At 49.8% G+C, this 19,383-nt stretch overlaps 1 protein-coding gene across 2 annotated transcripts in view; it reads right to left on the reverse strand.

The window, feature by feature from the left end:
- Positions 1-2,797: 2,797 nt before the first annotated feature.
- RANBP10 (RAN binding protein 10) overlaps positions 2,798-19,383 on the reverse strand; it is a 61,437-nt gene continuing 44,851 nt past the window's right edge. For both annotated transcript variants that reach the window (XM_047078596.1, XM_047078597.1), the window contains 10 exons: positions 12,383-12,405; positions 10,231-10,415; positions 7,674-7,786; positions 6,127-6,235; positions 5,868-6,016; positions 5,470-5,674; positions 4,606-4,727; positions 3,966-4,111; positions 3,554-3,665; positions 2,798-3,101 (listed from right to left, as the gene is read on the reverse strand). In XM_047078596.1, coding sequence (XP_046934552.1) covers positions 2,971-3,101; positions 3,554-3,665; positions 3,966-4,111; positions 4,606-4,727; positions 5,470-5,674; positions 5,868-6,016; positions 6,127-6,235; positions 7,674-7,786; positions 10,231-10,415; positions 12,383-12,405 — 1,295 coding nt within the window. In that variant the 3' untranslated portion in view covers positions 2,798-2,970. The remainder of the gene's footprint in view (positions 3,102-3,553; positions 3,666-3,965; positions 4,112-4,605; positions 4,728-5,469; positions 5,675-5,867; positions 6,017-6,126; positions 6,236-7,673; positions 7,787-10,230; positions 10,416-12,382; positions 12,406-19,383) is intronic.

The raw sequence follows: 19,383 nt of genomic DNA on the forward strand, positions 1-19,383 counted from the left end.
AGCCAGGTCTTCTTCCTGTCCTCTTGGGTCAGGTTCAGCCCTTACCTGGGGCTCCTCCCAGGTGCCTTCCCCACTGTTGGCTCCCAGACAACAGGCTGGTAGGACTGGGTGTGCATAAGGGGCTCCTCTGGCTGGCAGGCAGCCCTGGACTATCAGCAAGATAGTGGACTCAAGCAGCTTGGTTTTGATCCTCTCCATGGCTTGTGGGGCAAAGGCTTATGTCCCAAAGGTAAGCTGTCCAATTGGGACAGAGAGCCCCTCTGGAGAGGAACAGAGTAAACAACTTGGACTCAGCTGAAACAGAGAGATAAGGCACAGAAAATGGGGAGATGGCCATGGGAACTGAGCGCGAGCCAGGTGGACACTCAACCCCAAGCAGCACACAGCTGTCCCGGGCCCTCTTGGGCCCTCTCTCAGCTGCTCCACAATTCAAGCCCAGCCACCCATCCCCATCCCTGACACACCCCTGAAGATACCAGCTGCTTAGACACTGCTGGGGGCCTCACCAGCCTAAGCCTTTCACTCACCATTTGGCTTCAAGACTAAACAGTGTCGTACAGCCCATGGGGATGAGGTTAGTCCCAGCTCTGCCACTAACCTGCTCTGTGACTTTGGCTAAGTCATTTAATCTCCCAGGCCTGTTTCCTTATTAAACGAGAGGACTGGTGGAGTAGATGGTCTCTGAACCCCATTCCAGCTAAAAAAAGCCTCTGGTTTTAATGCCCAATCCTGCTCAGCTCTGATCATTTTAACACCTTGATGTTTTTAACCTCTGCATTTGGGAGCTAGCCATCCCCAGCCTCGCACAGGATGAGTTTTCCTTTACAGACATGACAACACCTCTCCAACAGGCCATGGTCTGTGGGGTGCCAGCCAAGGCCCTGGTGGGGACCAAGAAAAAGCAGCAGCTTATAGGATCATGCCCCAAGGCAGAACTCGGGGAAAGCACAGGGCCAGGGCCCTTACCCCCATCACGAGCAGTTGGTCCAACTGAGTCACATTTCTTGTCCAGCTATGGGCGTGACAGGCAATGAATCTCAGGCTGTACCAACCATCCCTATGTCTGCTGCCAGAGAGCAGGAGCTTATCTAGCCTTTTCCCAGGCAGGGACTCAAAAGTTCAATTTCTGGCCTTGCCCCTTGGCAAGGGCTACCTGTGCACTCCCTCTCACTATGAAGCAGGTAGGGAAAGCCCAGACCCTCCTGGTGCTCCTCTGGGTAGGCCTCCTCCTTTTCTTCCTCCTGGGCAGTCAGTCCTCTCCACTGATGGCTTGCTCAAGTCCCGACAGTCATCTCAGCCCTTCCTCTCCTGATTCCCTGATGGCAGTACCGGGACTGTTTCTACCCCACCAGCTGTGAAGATCCATCTGAAACGGCTGGTGGGACATTTGTAGAGCCCATGAGGTCCCTTCCTCTGGCCAACAAATACTCATAATAGTCTTTTCTAAGAGTGGCTGGGACCAAGCTGCAGGGAGCTGCCTGGCACAGCTGCAGTAAAGCCTGGCTTAGTAGGTCAAGAGTTCCATCCACTCCAGCAACTGGTGGCCCAAGTATCTGCCTCCACAAGGTCCTAGCTTCACAACAGAAAGCATGGATTCCATCAGAGCTGTGCAGAGATGGTGAAGATCCAGGCAGAAAGAAGGCAGTCCCTGTACTCAAGGGCCTCTGTCCTGGAACGGAGACATCCTCCCCGCAGCCTGACACACAGCAGCTCTCGAGTCAAAGGCAGGTAGTTTCCAGGCAATCAATTTAGAGTAAATGAATTATTTGGCCATCTTAACAAGGGAAAACAGGATGCTGAGTGGGGGGAGAAAGGGAGGGGCAAGGTAGGCAGTGAGAGGCAGGGTAGAACGGTAGATAGCGTGCTGGCCAAGGACCCTCTACTCCCTTGCTTTGCTGTGTAGCCCTGGGCCAACCAACTCATTCCTTCTCTGAAGCCTCAGCCCTATAGTTGTCCACCCAGCCCAACTCTCAGGGGCCTAGGGACCCACACCTTTCGGATGCTGCAAACCTGCCCACTAAGTGGCCCCCCAAAGCCTACTGGGCTTCCAGGAGCTGCAGCTGGGCCTGTGGCTCAACAAAGGGGAAGCCTGAAATAAACAAATCACTTGGCTGAGGTGACAGAGATGATTCTTTTTTAATGAGTTGGTCTCAAATAAAAACATATGGTGTCCGGACAGCCTCACCCAAGAGGTGCTGGATCACTAACACTACGATAAATACTGTGTCTTTTTTTAATATATATATTTATATATATAATCTCATTTTTTTTTTTTTTACTTATGAAAATAGTAAGCTATCACCAACTTGGATAGGCTTCATCACTAAATGAGCAGAAACCAGCTCAGCACAAGCTCTCCAGAGATAAATACTGGTGGCTCAGTCAGGAGGAAAAAAACAAAAAGATTTAAAAAACCCCAACCCCTCCTCAAAACAAAACCCCCCTTTCAAACTAGAAGGCGCTACATGAGAGTAACCAGCCAATACTGTGTCAGAGGCCGCTGCACGTGAAGACAGAGACTGAGGGCTGGTGGGGGGGGGCGGGGGTGGGAAGGGAGGAAGGAAGAAAGGGAAGAGAAGAGAAGAAAGAGAAGAAAGGAAAGAGAAGAGAAAACAAGAAAAGAAAAGAAAAGAGAAAAGAGAAGAGAGAAGAAAAGAGAAGAGAAAAGATAAAAGAGAAGAGAAAAGAAGAGAAGAAAAAAGAAAAGAAAAGAAAAGAAAAGAGAAAAGAAAAGAAAAGAAAAAAGAAAAGAAAAGAAAAGAAAAGAAAAGAAAAGAAAAGAAAAGAAAAAAGAAAAGAAAAGAAAAAAGAAAAGAAGAAAAGAAAAGTAAACGGAGTTGGGGAGACCAGGCAGGAGGAATGGACTCTGCCCATGGCTTCCAGGTCCCTGCACCAGATGCCTATGGAGGGCAGGGCTGCTCCAGCCCTGGGGCTGAGGAAGGGCCAGGTGGGGCCAGCCAGCGTGGTCAGCTAGTGCAAGTAGTCGTCGACTCTGGCAAAGGAGCAAGATCCCAGGCCCGCTCTGGCCATGAGCCGTAGACATTCAGATGCCTGACCCAGGGCGAGCATCAGAGGGGGCTGCTTTGGCAGGTTCTGAGACTCTGTGAAGGAGAGACAGGCCTGGTAAATGCTCTGCCCAGGAACTGGGCTCAGGTCAAAGTTCCCTTGGAAGCACAAAGTAGGGGTAGTGGACAGAATCTCTTAGAACATGGTGTTCACATATCTCTGTGTGAGTATGTCCCAGCCACCAGCCCATGGCCATGCAGCCATGCTAGGAACCTGAGGACCTTAACTTTCTTTAGAGCAATGTGTTGGCCCAGGCCTATAGACACAGGCCAGAGTCTATCATGATCTAGCCAGCCAATTCAGCTGGGCAGAGAGACGTCAAGATTTAGGTTCAGCCATGGAAGCCCAAGTCCTGTGGGCTACCAGAGAGTGCCTGGGCAGAGCACACTGCCCTAATTTGGACAAATACCAGCAATCCCCAGGGAGAGAGGGAGGAGCCACTCTAGGCATTCATGGACCAGCTTCTGTTTTTGTTAGATCTGCTTACCTAAAATGGCGCTGTTGAGGGCAGCACACACAGGCTCCCTCTGGATGGGGTCAAGCTGCTGGCCAACTGGGCAGCTCCAGGGATCTGAGTATGCCAGCAGGCTAAATGCATCCTAAGGGACAGGACATTCTTGAGAGGACTGTGGCACACGTCACACACATACACACCTCCATGACTCCAGGGGCATACAGAGCCCTGCATGGTGCCCTGTGAGCATAGGGTCAGAAAGGACTGTGCCTTCCCCAGAGCCTAGAGAGAGTAGCATATACCCCCAAAGTCCTGCTTCCCATTGTGGACTTCACTAGAACCCACTCTGTCCTGCTGCTGCTGCCCCCACAGCCCTCCCAGAGTCACCCTGCTCCCTCCCCCACAATGGAGGCCTGCTCTGTATGAAGGTCAGGTTGTTCTATACCTGCAGCATCTCCGTGTGGGCCAAATTCTTGCCATACTCCCGGCCCAGCTGCTCACTCAGTGCTTGCAACTCGCGACCAAACAGGATAATCCTTTCTGTGGCAGCCTGGTTGCCCCCACAGAGCTGCCGCCGAGGATGCCCATCATCTGCACCCAGAGCCCAGCAGAGAACAAATCAGGAAGAGTAAGGAGAGAAGGGGAGAACTGGGGTGGGGACCCCAAAAGGAACATGGCGAGAAGGACCTTGGGGAGACTGCCAGAGGCAAGTTAGGGCTGGGAGGAACAGGTGGATCATCTGTAGCTAAGGTGCTTTTAGTCCACCAAGCACATCGTCTAGGGGTCTGGACTTAGAACCTTTCCCTTCTCCCACCCCGTACAGATGCACGGGTGTTCATAAGAGTGCCCACCCTCACCAACTGCCTCTAGCCTCAGACACAGGGGCCCTGATCTTGGCAGCAGGCCAGGGGCCTTCCCGTTTCAACCACCCATTCATGATCGGCTAAGGCGGCAGTGGACCAGGTCTGGTTAGAGTTTCTCAGGCTGTCAAAGCCTGCCCTTCCCAATCCCTTCCTGGGGGACAGAAGACATCTGGATAGAGCCATTACCACCCAGGGATCACCATGCTGAGCCATCATTCTTACCCATGCTGGACTCATCTGTCTGCAGGTCCTCATGCTTGTAGGCGCCATTGACAATGTGTGTGGACACACTCTCCAGCACACCATTGGGGTAATGCTCTGCTTCCATCTCCATCTCACTGTCACTGTGGAGAAGGGTTGAGGTGGGAGTTGGCCAGAGGGATGTGGCTGGAGCAACCTGGTTGGGCTTCCATTCAGGCTTTAGCCACAGATTGCTGTGGGTAAATCAAAGGACCCTAGGAGCATGAAAGGCTTCCCAGGCTCCAACACTCGGACCCTAGTGTGACACCAGCTATCCCCAGAGGCCTGTCATCTGATTCTCACTCTTGTCTCAAAGCTGCCTCTGCGGCTCTCCCCTTCCTGGACTTCCTCTGAGTTGGTGCACCCCTTCTACACATTTCCTCCCCTACCCCCCAGTGACCAGAGACCCCTGATAAGAATCTCTAGGTGTCAAACCCAGGTCAAACCTGAGGCATGCCTGGGGGCTGCTGAAAGTCACCTGTAGTCTATAGCCTAATACCTCTGCTGCCCAACCTATCTGACCTCAAGCCCCACCCAGCAAAAGCTTCTTTAGTGTAGACCCTAGGGGTTCTGCCAGGTCTGCTCCCAGGAGACCACATTCTCAGTCTGGCAGTACCAGTGCCTCTGGAAAAAGTCAGGGCCAAGGAAAGTGGCAGCTGGATCATGGGTAGGGCCAGAAGCTGGAGCCAATGCCTGGTCTCGCAGGTCAGCAGCCACTACTCCAGGCACAGACTTGGGATGGAGGTGGGGGTGAAAGACAGGGGGTGGCACTTAAAGGACAGGCTGCAGTGAGCCCAGCTGGTGCAGAGCAGAAAGCAGGAGGAAGAAGCAGAGCAGGACAGGCACCTGGTCTCCTGGTTACTGGTGCTGCTGTGGGGCTGGGACTTGGTGGAATCTGTTGAGTTGGACTCGGAGTAATTGACGGAGGATGGGGATGAGGAGGACGAGGAGGATGAGGAGGAGGAGGAGGAGCTGGGTGCAGGGTATTTACTGTGGTTCTGTTTGCTCTTCGTGGATGCGACGCCATTGCTGCAGCTGGGACTGTCTGCTCCTAGAAACCAGGGGGTAGTCAGAAGAAAAGGGGCAGTTTGCCATCAAATGGGGTCTCAGGAATGACCACAGTGGTCCCATTTCCCTTCCCCCAAATCCAGCAGCGAGTCCTGAGCCCAGCCCAGGGAAGGGCATATGGGTGGCCTTTCTTCTCCACACCAGTTCTTCCCCGAGCCCTCTGGAGAGTGGCTGACCTGTGTTGTGCATGTGGGAACTACTAGGGCCGTGTCGGGGGCTGAGGCTGGGGGAGCCAGGGTAGCTGTCCTGGGACTTGGGGCTTCGGGAGCTCAAGCTGCGGACCTCACTGTCAGTCCCATTCACCATCTCCACAAATTGTCGGCACCTGCAGAGGGAGCAGAGCGGCAATGCTCTGGGCTTGGTCTGGGCTATATGTTCCGACCACCAGCTGGGAGGGGCTGGGCTATGGGGCAGCTGGTGGTGCCCAAAACTTACTTGAGCATGAAGAGCAGGTTAGGGTTATGCTCCAGCAGTCCTGGATAGAAGCGTTGTGTGGTCTCAATGGCCTCACCCACACGGCCCTCCAGCACCAGCTTCTGGATCTCTGCAGAGAGCAAAAGCATGGCAGTGAGTGAGGGGCTGTAGAGCTCCTTCATAGTCACATGCCTACAATACTACCAGCCCCGAGCATGGACTAGCCAATGGTCAGGTGGGCCAGCTCAGAGTAGCATGATGGTTGAGATGCTCACAGAAGAGGCTGCAGAAAGAAACTGGCCTCCCAGCCCCAAAATAGACCCTGGTTTCTGTCAAGTGTCGGGAGTCTTCAAAGAATAACAGGGGAAAACAAGTGGGACTCAGTGCAGAGGCAGGAGAGCAAATTTGGAGGCTTGCTCCTGTGGAGGTCAGTTCGCCAGGGACCTGGGCATGGGGAGGGGCTCTGGCTGTGGGAACATGATCTGGGGTTGGGCACCCAGGCAGCTTGGTGGCCCTAGGGGCTCCTCTTCAGATAGACTTCTCTCCTGTCAGGCTTCACAGGGGGGTGGCAAAGGGAGCACAATGGTTTCTGGGCCAGGACCCAAGTCTTGGCAGTCTTCAGGGGCTGCAGAATGCTCCCTGCTGGGAGAGGAGGTCATCCTCCTCACATTGGCATCTCTGACGTTGACACCTTTCAGGCCATCAGCATCTTGCTCTTGCTCTGGGGCCTGGTGCATCTTGCTGGGAGCGACTTCTGGGTCTGAGGCTCTCATTCGTAGATCCCAAGTCTGGGATCCCTTTCCGTCTGTCTGGCTGGGCGTAGCTTCTCTGGGAGACACAGACACATGCACATACACAGAGACGACAGGCTCAGAGAGACGCAAGCAGGCACACACAGACACACATCCACACACACCCATTCTCCCTCACTCTCCTCTCCTCTTCCTATCTCCTTACTGGGCTCTGTTTCCTCTTTCCCAACACCCTCCTTCCACAAAAGAGCCCCAAACACACAGTATGCAGGCCAGTATGTACACTGGGAAAGTTTCCTTTGACTCCTTCCTTCGGTTGTCTGCAAAAGGCAGGACCAGAGGTGGGAGCAGAGAGAGGTGCCACCGCAGCAGCCACTGAGAACCAGCCTTCACCCTGTCTGACTACTTCAGTCCTTTTTCTGGCCAGGAACAAGCAGAACTACTAAAGCTGAGTAAATGGGAGAGGCAGGACATTGGTCTGGTAAGATGCAAACACACTCTTCCAAAAGACCATGAACAGGAGGCTGAGTAGAGGCCAGGATTTGGGGGAAGGAAACAAGCATGGAGGAGTGGGATCCAGCCATGCCAGGCCCCAGCCTGTGCTGGGCCATCAGAGTGTGTAGTGAAGAGGCTTCACTGAGAAATTCATTCCCATGCTGCTGGGCTGGGGCTGTGGGCTAGTCTCCTGGTGGTAAGGACCAGAGCTGAATGGACTCCTGACAGGTTACCCAAGGCTGGCATGAGCCAGAGAGCAGAGTTAGGGATAGGTGAGGGAGGGAGGGAGGGAGGGAGAGAGGAAAGGAGAATCAACCTTACTTTGTCTGTTCTTTATGGATGCTTGTTCTTCCTGAATCGGGGTTTCAGTCATTCGGGCAAAAGCTGTGGCCGTGGCACAATACCCATGATGCACCAGGTAAGATGAGACCATGCTAGAAGAAAGGAAATGCTCAAGGTGACACTTTAGAACTGCATTTCTCACTGACCACCTGAAAGGACAAACTATCTCCCTGTCTGGGCTCCCTTACACACATCATGGAGGTCTAACCTCCACAGAATAAGAATAAAGAGGCTGAAACAAAATGAAAACTTCCCCCAGTGCTCATGCAGTCAGGCTGGAGAAGGGCTGGTCACCAGAGCTGACCTGGTAGCTTGGAGGAGGGGATGCAGTTTCTCTGCAATATGCTGCCCACAAGTGGGCAAATATAACAAAAATACACACACAGGCACATACCATCTCCTTACAGAAACAGGTGCCTCCTGTGAACTGCAGCAAGCCCAGAGCTGGCTGATAGGCTCTCTGAGGGCTTCCTGGAATGGCAGCTGGCCAATCAGCCCGGGAGCTGCCCAGACAGAGACGATGTGTGCCATGTGCGTACCCTCTGTAGACACAGAAACTCCTCTGCAGGCTGCCCCGTGTGCCCAGCATAAGCACTGCAGCTCACCCAGTGAACTTAGCCCTCAGGAGTGCTGGCTCTAGCGGGTGATGGGAAGCTAACCCATGACCCAAATTATTCCACAATATGCCACAAGTCAGGGGCTCAGGAAGCCAAGATATAGGCATCGATGCAGCCAACAGGAACACAATTTTTGGGAAATGGCCTGGAGAAGCCCAACACCCAGTAGCCATTTAATCCCACCACAGCTGGCTGAGTGGTGGCACATGTGCGTATATGTGTATGCACACACGCAGAGCAGAAGGATGAGCCCTCACATCTGATGTGTACGGAAGTGAATACCTTGGTGTAAATATGTGTCTGATGTCCTTATTGTAATTGCCAAACACAAATGTGAAAGGCACAGAAGTTCAGGTGTGTGTCCCCTCATGTTTTAAAGGGTAAATGAGATGATACATATAAAGTGCCCAGCACAAAGTAAGAAGTCAATGAAATAAACCTCCTAAATAATAATTATAATAACTATGTTATTATTATTATTATTATTATTATTATAAACACAAGAGCAAACATTTTTGACAAAACATGGTTCAGATGAATGGTCCACATGCACATCAGATGCCACTTAATATGATGGTCCAGTGACTCAATAATTGGTCCAGTGACTCAATAATTCCACTTCTTGAAAGGACACCAAGAAAGTAATCTTAAATATGAAAAACTCTTTACCTACAAAAATGTTGCCTATACAAGCAAAAGAGAGGAAATAACCTGAACCACCAAGGAGCTCACCAAGCTCACCAAGGAGCTTGTGGTAAATTTGTCTCCAAGATAATACAGCCATAAACAATGTTCATAAAATGAACTCATATGAAATCACAGGATACAGCTTATATGTAGGTTGTGGCAAACACTCCATATGAACACCCACCGGCACACATATACACACATATAAACAAACACACTGTAAGCTGAGACTATCATTCCCTCCCCCAAATAGTTGGAGCAGCTCCACCTCTCCCCTTGCCTGTCCCAGCAAGCCTGTGTCAGGGACTGGCATATACTGGCTAGTCCTCCAAGGAAGGGCTTCTCAATAGTTCTGAGGGCTGAAAACAAGACAGTGCTGCTCCTCCTGAGAAGGGTCTGGCCACATAGCCCCTGCCTCAGCCCTCCCCTATAACCTGCCTCAACATTAATCCTTTAAGAAAGGAAGACTGCACAAAGAGCCCAGTGTGCAACCCAGCCCCACCTGAGAGACTCTGCTACCTGGGTGCCTCTGTGGGACAATAACCAGGGCTAGCGGAAGCCCAGACCTTCCCTGATCACCCTTGGGAGCCAAGCTAATAAGCTAACCCACCTCCTGGAAGAGAAGGTACTGGTTACTGCCTCACTCAGGCCTGCAGCTGGCAAGTAGAAGGGAGACCCAAACCTCGCCTCCCTTGGGATGCAGCAAGACTGGTTTCCAGGACAGTTTAGCAATTAATCATCCAAGAGCCAGATAGGCTGGCCTCAGGATGATTCTCTTCCCACCACCACTGCCAGGAATGTGTGGAACTTAGCTAGATGATGACCCTGAGAGGTGATCTCAGGCAAGAATCACAGCATGATGGATATTCCCTATGGTGGAAAAAAGTCCACAAATGAAGAGACCACAGGGCATCCTAGTACATCCTCTGCAAAATAACGTGGGGAAGGAAAACAGCTCTGCTAGTGATACTATATGGCAGAGCCTTCCAATCCAGTTGAGGGGGCAAAGGTTTAGTTAGGAATAGATCTGGAGAACTGAGCAGAAGCTGTCCATTCATTAAGAGGGAAGCAAGAGAGCAGCAGGCAGAGTCACCCTGGGAGTGCTTTCCAGAAGGAACAGCTACCCACTAGAGTTCATAGGTGTAGTTTGAAGCAGTACAGGGGCCTATAGGAGGAGAATGAGGCCCTTGGGATGGGCCAGGGCTGGGTAAGGGCGGGAGTGGGGCACTCACTTCTGCAGCACCGCCTGCCACTCTCCAAGCCGGGCACTGATGGGGAAGCAATGGACAGTGCCTTGGACCTTGGCACGCCACTCCCGCATGTAGTCCTCAATGTCAAACAGGAAGGGCTGCTGCCCAAAGTTGGCGTCCACAATCTCCCCAGGTGTCTGCAGGCCTACGGTGGGGTAGAGGTTGGCCTGAGGAGGAGAATGAAATGTCAGTTGGGCCCTGAGTGCAAAGGGGCAGCAGGACCTCGCCTTACCTCTGGTGCAGAGAGGGAAGGCGCTGGCTCCTGCATGCCACTACTCCGGCTTTGAGAGAATTGCAGTAAGGCTGGAGGAGGCAGGGCTAAGCCACATTCTGCCCACCTGCCTACCAGAGACGCTATTCCCCAAAGCTTCAGGAGAGAAAGCAAAAGAAAATCAAGCCAGGCTCGAAGTGGAGTCTCCTGCCCTGCATCAGAGGTTATGGTGTCCCCAAAGCCCAAGGTCCCCCTTTGGGGTTCATCCAGGACACATGGGAGGAAGGCCAGGCTCCACAACCCTGCAGGTGTACCCATGAAGATCTGCTACATGGGCGGATAATGGCTCCTTTCAGAATGATCTAAGACCAAGGATCCCTTTGCCACAAAAAAAAGGAGTATATGACAGGGCAGGAAGGGATGCGGGAGACAGGAAAGGAAGGGGGGGAGGAGGAGAGCATGGCAAAAGGGGGTAGGTGGTTTGGACACCCAGATGCTGGCAAAGGGTAAAGAGAGGCCACTGCCCTTCCTGTCAAAGGCTCACTAAGAGGAGGATCTTCTGGCCAGTGAGGTTTGGTCATGTCCCTCTGTGGGTGTGGGGCTCCCTGTTTTCCATTATACGCTGCCATGGCCAGTTTTTGCCAGATCACTCCCTCAGTCAGTGCTTCCTGTGGCTCCCCATTGCTAGTCAAGTGTCTCGCCAGCCTCCTCCTCATTGTCACTGGGCCCCAGTCCTCTCTCCCACCTTCCATCCTCTGGCCATTTGTCTGTCATTCCTCAGTATCACGTGCTTTACTTTACTGAACACTGGATTTACTGAATACTGGGTTCAGCCCACCACAACCTTGAATCCTAAGATCTCTAGCTTCCTTCCTTTCCCCTCCCAACCTCCATGCCATAGGCAAAGCCCACCCTCTCCAGCAAATCTTACCTATCAATGCCCTCAGTGACGCCCCCTACCTTGAAGCAGCCATACACTTTCTAGCACCTGATGACTGCCCACATTCATAGCTCTAAAACTAGACCATTCCCTAGCCAAGGTCAGAATTCTCCGTCTGTTCTCTTTGCCTGAGACCACAGCCCTCTCTGGTGCTTCCAGGTAAGGAGAGAAGGATTCTGATCTACAGATAAGAGTTTCTAACAGGATCTTGGGAGCTGTAGTCTGGGCTTCAGAAGGCCTCGCAGATACAAGGGCATTGCTAGGGCATCACAGGGCTGCTCAGGATCCCAAGGCTACCACTGGAGTCAGCAAACCTCTCCTCCTTCCAGAACCCAGCCAGGGTACACAGAGCCAGTCCAGACTCCCAGAAGTCTGGGTGGAGGCCTTGCATGTGACGAGGCCTGTGATGACTCATAATAATGAAGGACTAGGGTGCAAGAGATGGGGATGAGTCCTGAACTCAGCCAACAAGAAACCTCACCCTTTTCTAAGAAAAGAAAACCTGACAAAGCTCACCTCTCTGGTTTGGGTGAACCTTGTACAGTAGCAGGCCTAGTCCCCTAGGGTAGTGGCCTTCCTCAGGGATCTCTGATGAGTAGGCACTGGGACTGGGCTCCAAGACAGTTCAAGAACAATTCTCTATACACCCCAGTCCACTGGCTGTAAGCCACACAGAACTGGCCCAGATTAGCTAAACCATGGAGCCACCCTCATCTCCACCCATGCCATCCCCCAGCTGCCTTTGGAAATGCCACAAATCACTGTCACCTGCTAAAAGTCATGGAGGAAGACCAGGCCTTGCTGCTGGAGAGAGAGGAAGGCCAAGAGGTACCCCTACTGGTACTCTCAAGCTGACAGCATAGCATACATCCCTGTTTGGGGAAAGAGCCAGACTCCACACCCTGTACTTGCAGGTTCCACCATACTCCAACCCAGTTAGCCCCAAAGAGCCCAGAGGGAGAAGACCCAATAATAGTACTTACCGGGAGGTCTGTGAAGGCTATACCTGCGAAGGGAAAGAACAGAAATCAGGCTACTTGGTCTCCTACCCCTCTGTGCGACCACAGAGGGTCCATCACGATGGCTGGGGAGGGGCTGGTCACCACATCTCCCTATGATGGAGGCCAAGCATGTGCTAGGGCCTGGTAGGTTTAGACCTTGGCCTTCCATTTGCTGGGTCTGACTGGAAGTAAAGTCAAATACTTGAATATTCACTCACAGTTCTTCCACCCTCTCAGGGAAAGCCCACTAGGAAGGACTAAACTCAAATGATCTACCCTAAGGCCTCTTCAAGTCTGATCCTTCTTTTGATCCAACATGTATTTATGGAGACTTACTGTGTATGCCAAGCCCTTTTCCATCCATCATCTCATCTGATCTGCATAACAGCTCTGGGGAGCAGGCTTTCTTATCCCCATTTTACAAATGAGGAAAGTAAGCCTCAGAGGTTGAAAGATTTCCCAACAGTCATAAAGCTAGCTGAAGTGTTTGGCCTGGACTCATTCCTAGTCTAACACTCCAACATCCTAAGTTGACAGAGACAGCTGACAGAGACAGCTCTAGGTGGAGACAGGGAGGGTGGCAGCTGCCGATCTCCATCCCACACCCATCCAGAGTCTCCAGAGGTTTCAAGTTGACAAATGACCTGTGTACCCTCTGAACCCTTCTGCAAAGAGAAGGGGCTGTTCCCAGGTACCTCAGCCTTGAGTTGGAAGTGAGAATGGAGGGAAGTGGGATCTCAAATAAATGAGCAGGGCAGGAACCTCAGAATATCCACCAGAACACTCATGTTCTTTAGAGTGAGAAATGACTCACGGCCAAAGGAGACTCTTCCAAGGACTCACAGCCCTCCCATTTTTAGAAAATTTCTTATGTCTTCTAGAAGCTCCTGAGCTTTTGGACTGAGAAGTTTCTAAACCACTCCTTAGAGGTCCCAGTCTGCTCCCCTAACTCCTACCCAGAAGAGAAACCGAAACCCAGCAAGACAGAAGAACAGGTGAGGCTTTGATAATAGGTCTCCTAGTAAACCTGGGGTCAGAATCCTGACAGCCAACCAGTGTATACCACGCGCTTCCACTGAGCTGGGCCCTGGGCTCACTGCCCTACAAGGAACCATTTAATCCTCAGAACAACCTTGGAAGGTGTATACCATCTCCAACACTAGTTTACAGATTAAAAAACCAAGGTGCAGAGAAACTGTTTACATTCTTTGCCAGGTTATTATGCTCCTTAGGGAGGGAAGCTCATAAATTCCATGATCTACCTGCCTGAGGCCACTTCTCAGGCCCACATGCAGAGTGGCAGTCACAGAGCTGGCAGAATGGAATCTGTAAGCCCCTCTGCACCCATGAGAAGACCTCATGTCCACCCTCCAGGTCTGCACAGGAGCTGCCTTTGTGGATCTCAGTGTGGTCAGGCTGCTGCTGCTGCTACACTCCAGTTCAGGGAGAAGGCCTACAGACCCTGGAAGGAGGTCGAGGCTCCATCAGTTATTTGCAGTGTGACCCTGATCATTTACCCCATCCTTCTGAGCCCATCTGAAAAAAGGAGGGAACATTAATCTTAACACTTAAAGAAAGAAAGGAGAAACTGAGATACTTGGTGAAAGCTGCTTCAAAAAACTATGAGGTCTTGGTACAAGCTGGCTGCAATTGTGCCACAGGGTAAGGCAATTGCCACATTTCTGGGCAGGGGATGACCTACCCTTGCTTGCCCAGATCTACCTCACAATGGCACTCAGGAAGGACAAGGCCTTGAGGTGCTTCCAGGAAAATGAGGAAAGAGGCCACTCCACCCCCTATTGCACTGGACAAGGGCAACCCTGCTCCCCCAGCCTTGCAGATCTCTGGGAGCCTCTGCAAGGCCAATGTAGTGGCAAGATCTGGGGAAAAGGTCAGGCAAAGATCCAGGATGCAAACAGAACATTCAAACTTGCTGATAAGAAGTGCTCTGAACCAAAGAGTCATAGGTCAGGGGTCAGTGAGGCTGAGGGTATAAAGCCTATAAGCACACAGAACTGTATAAAAATGCAAGTTCATGGACCACTTGTAGGTGAGACACCAGTTTCCTGTCTCCATTCATTTGCTCATTCATCCTTCTATCAAGTATCTGCTGAGACCTCCCAGGAGCCAGGCCCTGAAAGTGCTACTGGCTCCATGCAACTAATAATTACACAGGCAACTGACCATTGACACAAAGGGCAAGTACTATGACAGAGGAACGATGGAGCAAAGCAAAGGAGTGGGGAGGCCAGAGGCAGGAAACATAATTCTGCTTCTCTAAAGGGGAAAGGGTTAGGGTTCTGAGGTTAAGAGCAGTGACTGATTCCAGGTGAGGCTCTGAAGCACAATATTGATAAGCTGGCTTGTGGAAAAGAAACCAGGTCATCAAAAGATTCACCAAGTTGGGAAAACTGGATGGCAACACATAGAAGAATGAAACTGGGCCACTCTCTTACACCATAGACAAAAATAAGTGCAAAAATGGATGAAAGACCCAAATGTGAGACAGGAAACCATCAAAATCCTAGAGGAGAACACAGGGAGCAACCTCTTTGACCTCGGTTTGAGCAACTTCTTTTTAGATATATCACCGAAGGCAAGGGAAACCAAAGCAAACATGAACTATTGGGACTTGATCAAGATAAAACGCTTCTGGGCATCTGAGTGACTCAGTTGGTTGAGCATATGACTCTTGATTTCAGCTCAGGTCATGATCCTGGGGTCTTGGGACTGAGCCCCAAGTAGGGCTTCATGCTGAACATGGAGCCTGCTTAAGATTCCCTCCGCCCCGCCCCACCCCGCTCACACATGTATGTGCACACACTTTCTCTTTCTCTCTGGAGAAAAAAAAAAAAAAAAAGATAAAAAGCTTCTGCACAGCAAAGGAAACAGTCAACAAAACTAAAAAGCAACCTACAGAATGGGAGAAGATACCTGCAAATGATATATCCAATAAAGATTTAGTATCCAAAATGTGTAAAAAACTTATCAAACTCAAAACCCAAAAAACAACCCAGGGGTGCCTGGGTGGCTCAATCAGTTAAGCATCCGACTTCAGCTCAGGTCACAGTCTCACAGTTTGTGAGATCAAGCCCCGCATCAGACTCTGCACTGACAGCGCACAGCCTGCTTTGGATCCTCTGTCTCCCTCTCTCTGCCTCTCTCTCTCAAAAATAAACAAACATTAAAAAAAAAATTAACTCATGGGAATGTAAGCTGGTGTAGCCACTCTGGAAAACAGTATGGAGGTTCCTCAAAAAACTAAAAATAGAACTAGCCTACGACCCAGCAATTGTACTACTAGTATTTATCCAAAGGATACAGGTGTGCTGTTTCGAAGGGACACATGCACCCCCATGTTTATAACAGCATTATCAACAACAGCCAAAGTATGGAAAGAGCCCAAATGTCCAACAATGGATGAATGGATAAAGAAAATGTGGTACATATATACAATGGAGTATTACTTGGCAATCAAAAAGAATGAAATCTTGCTATTTGCACTACATGGATAGAACTGGAGGGTATTATGCTAAGTGAAATTAGTCAGAGAAAGACAAATATCATATGACTTCACTCATATGAGGACTTTAAGAGACAAAACAGACGAACATAAGAGAAAGGAAACAAAAATAATCTAAAAACAGGGAGGGGGACAAAACAGAAGAGACTCTTAAATATAGAGAACAAACAGAGGGTTACTGGAGGGATTGTGGCAGGGGGGATGGGCTAAATGGGGAAGGGGCATTAAGGAATCTACTCCTGAAATCACTGTTGCACTATAGGCTAACTAATTTGTATGTAAATTTAAAAAAAATAAAATTAATTAAAAAAAATTAACTCGGTTAAGAAATGGGCAGAAGACATGAATAGACACTTTTCCAAAGAACACATCCAGATGGCTAACAGACACATGAAAAGACGCTCAACATCACTTATCATCAGGGAAATACAAATCAAAACCATGAGGAGACACCACCTCACACCTGTCAGAACGGCTAAAATTAACAACACGAGAAACAACAGTTATTGGTGACTTTTTAAAATTATTTTTATATTATTTTTTTAATGTTTATTTTTGAGAGAGAGAGAGCAGGAGAGGGGCAGAGAGAGAGGGACACAGAGAATCCAAAGCAGGCTCCAGGTTCTGAGCTGTCAGCACAGAGTCCAACGTGGGGCTTGAACTCATGAGCTGTGAGACCATTACCTGAGCTGAAGTTGGATGCTTAACTGACTGAGCCACCCAGGCGCCCTCATTTTTATTATTATGATCTTTGAGAGAGAGAGAGTATAAGAGAGCAGGGGAGAGGGAAAGAGAGAGAATCCCAAACAAGCTCTGTACTGTCAGTATGGAGCCCGATGCAGGGCTTGAACTCACAAACCACAAGCTCATGACCTGAGCCAAAGTTGGACACTCAACTGACTGAGCCATTCAGTCACCCCACAATACAAGAAACAAGTGTTGGCAAAGATATGGAGAAAGGAGAACCCTCTTGCACTGCTGATGGGAATGCAAACTGGTGCAGCCACTCTGGAGAACAGTATGAAGGTTCCTCAGAAAACTAACAATAGAACTATCCTACAACCGAGCAACTGCACTATTAAGTAGTTACCCAAATGATACAAAAATACAGAGTCAAAGGGGTGCATGCACCCCTATGTTTATAGCAGCATTATCAACAATAGCCAAACTATGGAGAGAGCCCAAATGTCCATCAACTGATGACTGCATAAAGATGTGCTATATATATAGTAGAATATTACTCAACCATCAAAAAAAAAAGAAAGAAATCTTACCATTTGCAACAACATGGATGCAGCTAGAATGTACTCTGCTAAGTGAAATAAATCAGTCAGAGAAAGGCAAATACCATATGATTTCACTCATATGTGGAATTTAAGAAACAAAACAGATGAACACATGGAAATCAGGGGGAAGAAGAGAGAGGGAAACAAACCAAAAGAGACTCTTAACAATAGAGAACAAACTGAGGGTTGATAGAGGGAGCTGGGTAGGGGATGGGCTAGATGGGTGATGGGTATTAGGAGGGCACTTGTAATGAGCACTGGGTGTTGTATGTGAGTAATAAATCACACTGAGTTCTACTCCTGAAACCAATATTGCATTGTACGTTAACTAAAATTTAAATAAGTAAATAATTAAATAAATAAGGATTCACCAAGTAGTCTATTACTCCAAGTTCACTGCCTTTCTATTAGATTTTGTGATCTACAAAATGCAGGGGACAGGCCAGATACATTTTTTTTAATCTTTATTTATTTTTGAGAGACAGACAGACAACAAGCATGGGAGGGACACAAAGAGAGGGAGACACAGAATCTGAAGCAGGCTCCAGGCTCTGAGCTGTTGGCACAGAGCCCGACGTGGGGCTCGAACTCACGGACCATAAGATCATGACCAGAGCCAAAGTCAGACGCCCAACCGACTAAACCACCGAGGCGCCCCAGGCCAGATACATTTTTTTAATAAGTTCTCTAATATCCTCATGGACAAGACAGAAAACACAAGTTTCAAACTAACACAATAAAGTGATTCTTAATATATCCTGAAGGGCTCAAATCTCAGCCTGTCCTCCTCCATTATTTTTTATCAAGACCTTAATGAAAACATACATAAACATATTTATCAAATTTTAGGTTAACACAATGCTGACAAGGCTATCAAATATTTGGGAAAGAACAAGGAAGATCATAGAAGATCCTGACAGGCCAGAAAAATAGGCAACAGACTCCTACATGAAGTTTAAATATAAGCAGAGTGAGGTCTTGAAGGAGGTCTATACAACACATGAAATAGGGAGAAAAGTTTAAAAAGAATGAGAGGGTTTGGGCTGACATTAAGGTGGCTGTGTTCCTTACAGAACTAGGGACCCAACTGACAAAGAGCTCAGAGGCTTGGCATGCATGTAGGGCCCAGATGAAGGAGCTGAAGGTGCAGAGAGGACAGCAGGGTATGTCCCAAACTTTTCATCCCATGGCAGGTGCCATGCTCCAAGCAAAGTGCGGACAACCTGGAGGGATGTGATGAGGGCAGGTATCCAGAGCAGAGGGGAAGGACCGAGACTGGGACAGGTACAGGGGGGCGTGGGTAAAGAATAAGAACCCACAACAGAGGCCCCTGGGACAGCAGAAAGAGAGCCAGGAAATAGCTGTAGTAAGACAGCAGAGTGGGGATCAAGAAGACATCTTGAGACCTTGCCCCTAAATGCTTGCTCACCAGCTGGATGCCAGCTGGATGCAATTACAGCTAGGTGGCTATGGATTTCAGAGGAGGGTTTCTCTGGATATGCACCTGGGTCCCCTCTACAGTGTCTGTGCTATGCTCTTGGCTGCCCACTCTGGCATCTATCTGTCCTGTTGAGGAATGCGGACTCCTGGACACCCAGCCTCCAGCAAACCCGACTTCCACTCAGGTTCCCTAATTCAGCCCAGTTTCATCTCATGGAGAACCCACACAGAAGTTGTCTCTGTGGGGACTGACGGCCATCTTTTTACTGCCCCTCAGGCCAGGGATGCAGGCCTCCTAGAATTTAGGCTTCTAAGTAAGATGTCCAATTCTCTTTTTAGACAAGGCCTGTGGCCAGCTTGGCTGGTACGGTTCTGCCAGATCAGACCTCTGCAAACCCAAGCAGGCAAGCCCAGCAGTTAGGCACTACCTCAGGGCCACTGTGGCCAAAGGCTCCTCTCACTACTCAAGGACCATAATATACCAGTCAGCCTCAGTAGGACAAGGCATCACAATAGCCAATGTCCCTCTATCTCCCAGGCTTTTATCCTAAATCTCTTCACATGTACAGGGTTGCTCTTCCAAGAGATCCTCCAGGGCCCCCTCTCCCTCCACTGACTGCTACTCCTCCTGGGTCCTGATCCTGTTCGAAAGCCACTTTCTCATCCTCCTTTCTTGCTAGTGCACTGCATCTGTCACTAAAACCTGCTGGGTCACCCTGGCCTTTATCAAGTTT

The sequence above is a fragment of the Lynx rufus genome, unplaced genomic scaffold (assembly GCF_022079265.1).
Source record: "Lynx rufus isolate CCGP_SWC_20201006 ecotype Redwood Valley unplaced genomic scaffold, mLynRuf1.p SCAF_16, whole genome shotgun sequence".
NCBI lineage: Eukaryota > Metazoa > Chordata > Mammalia > Carnivora > Felidae > Lynx > Lynx rufus.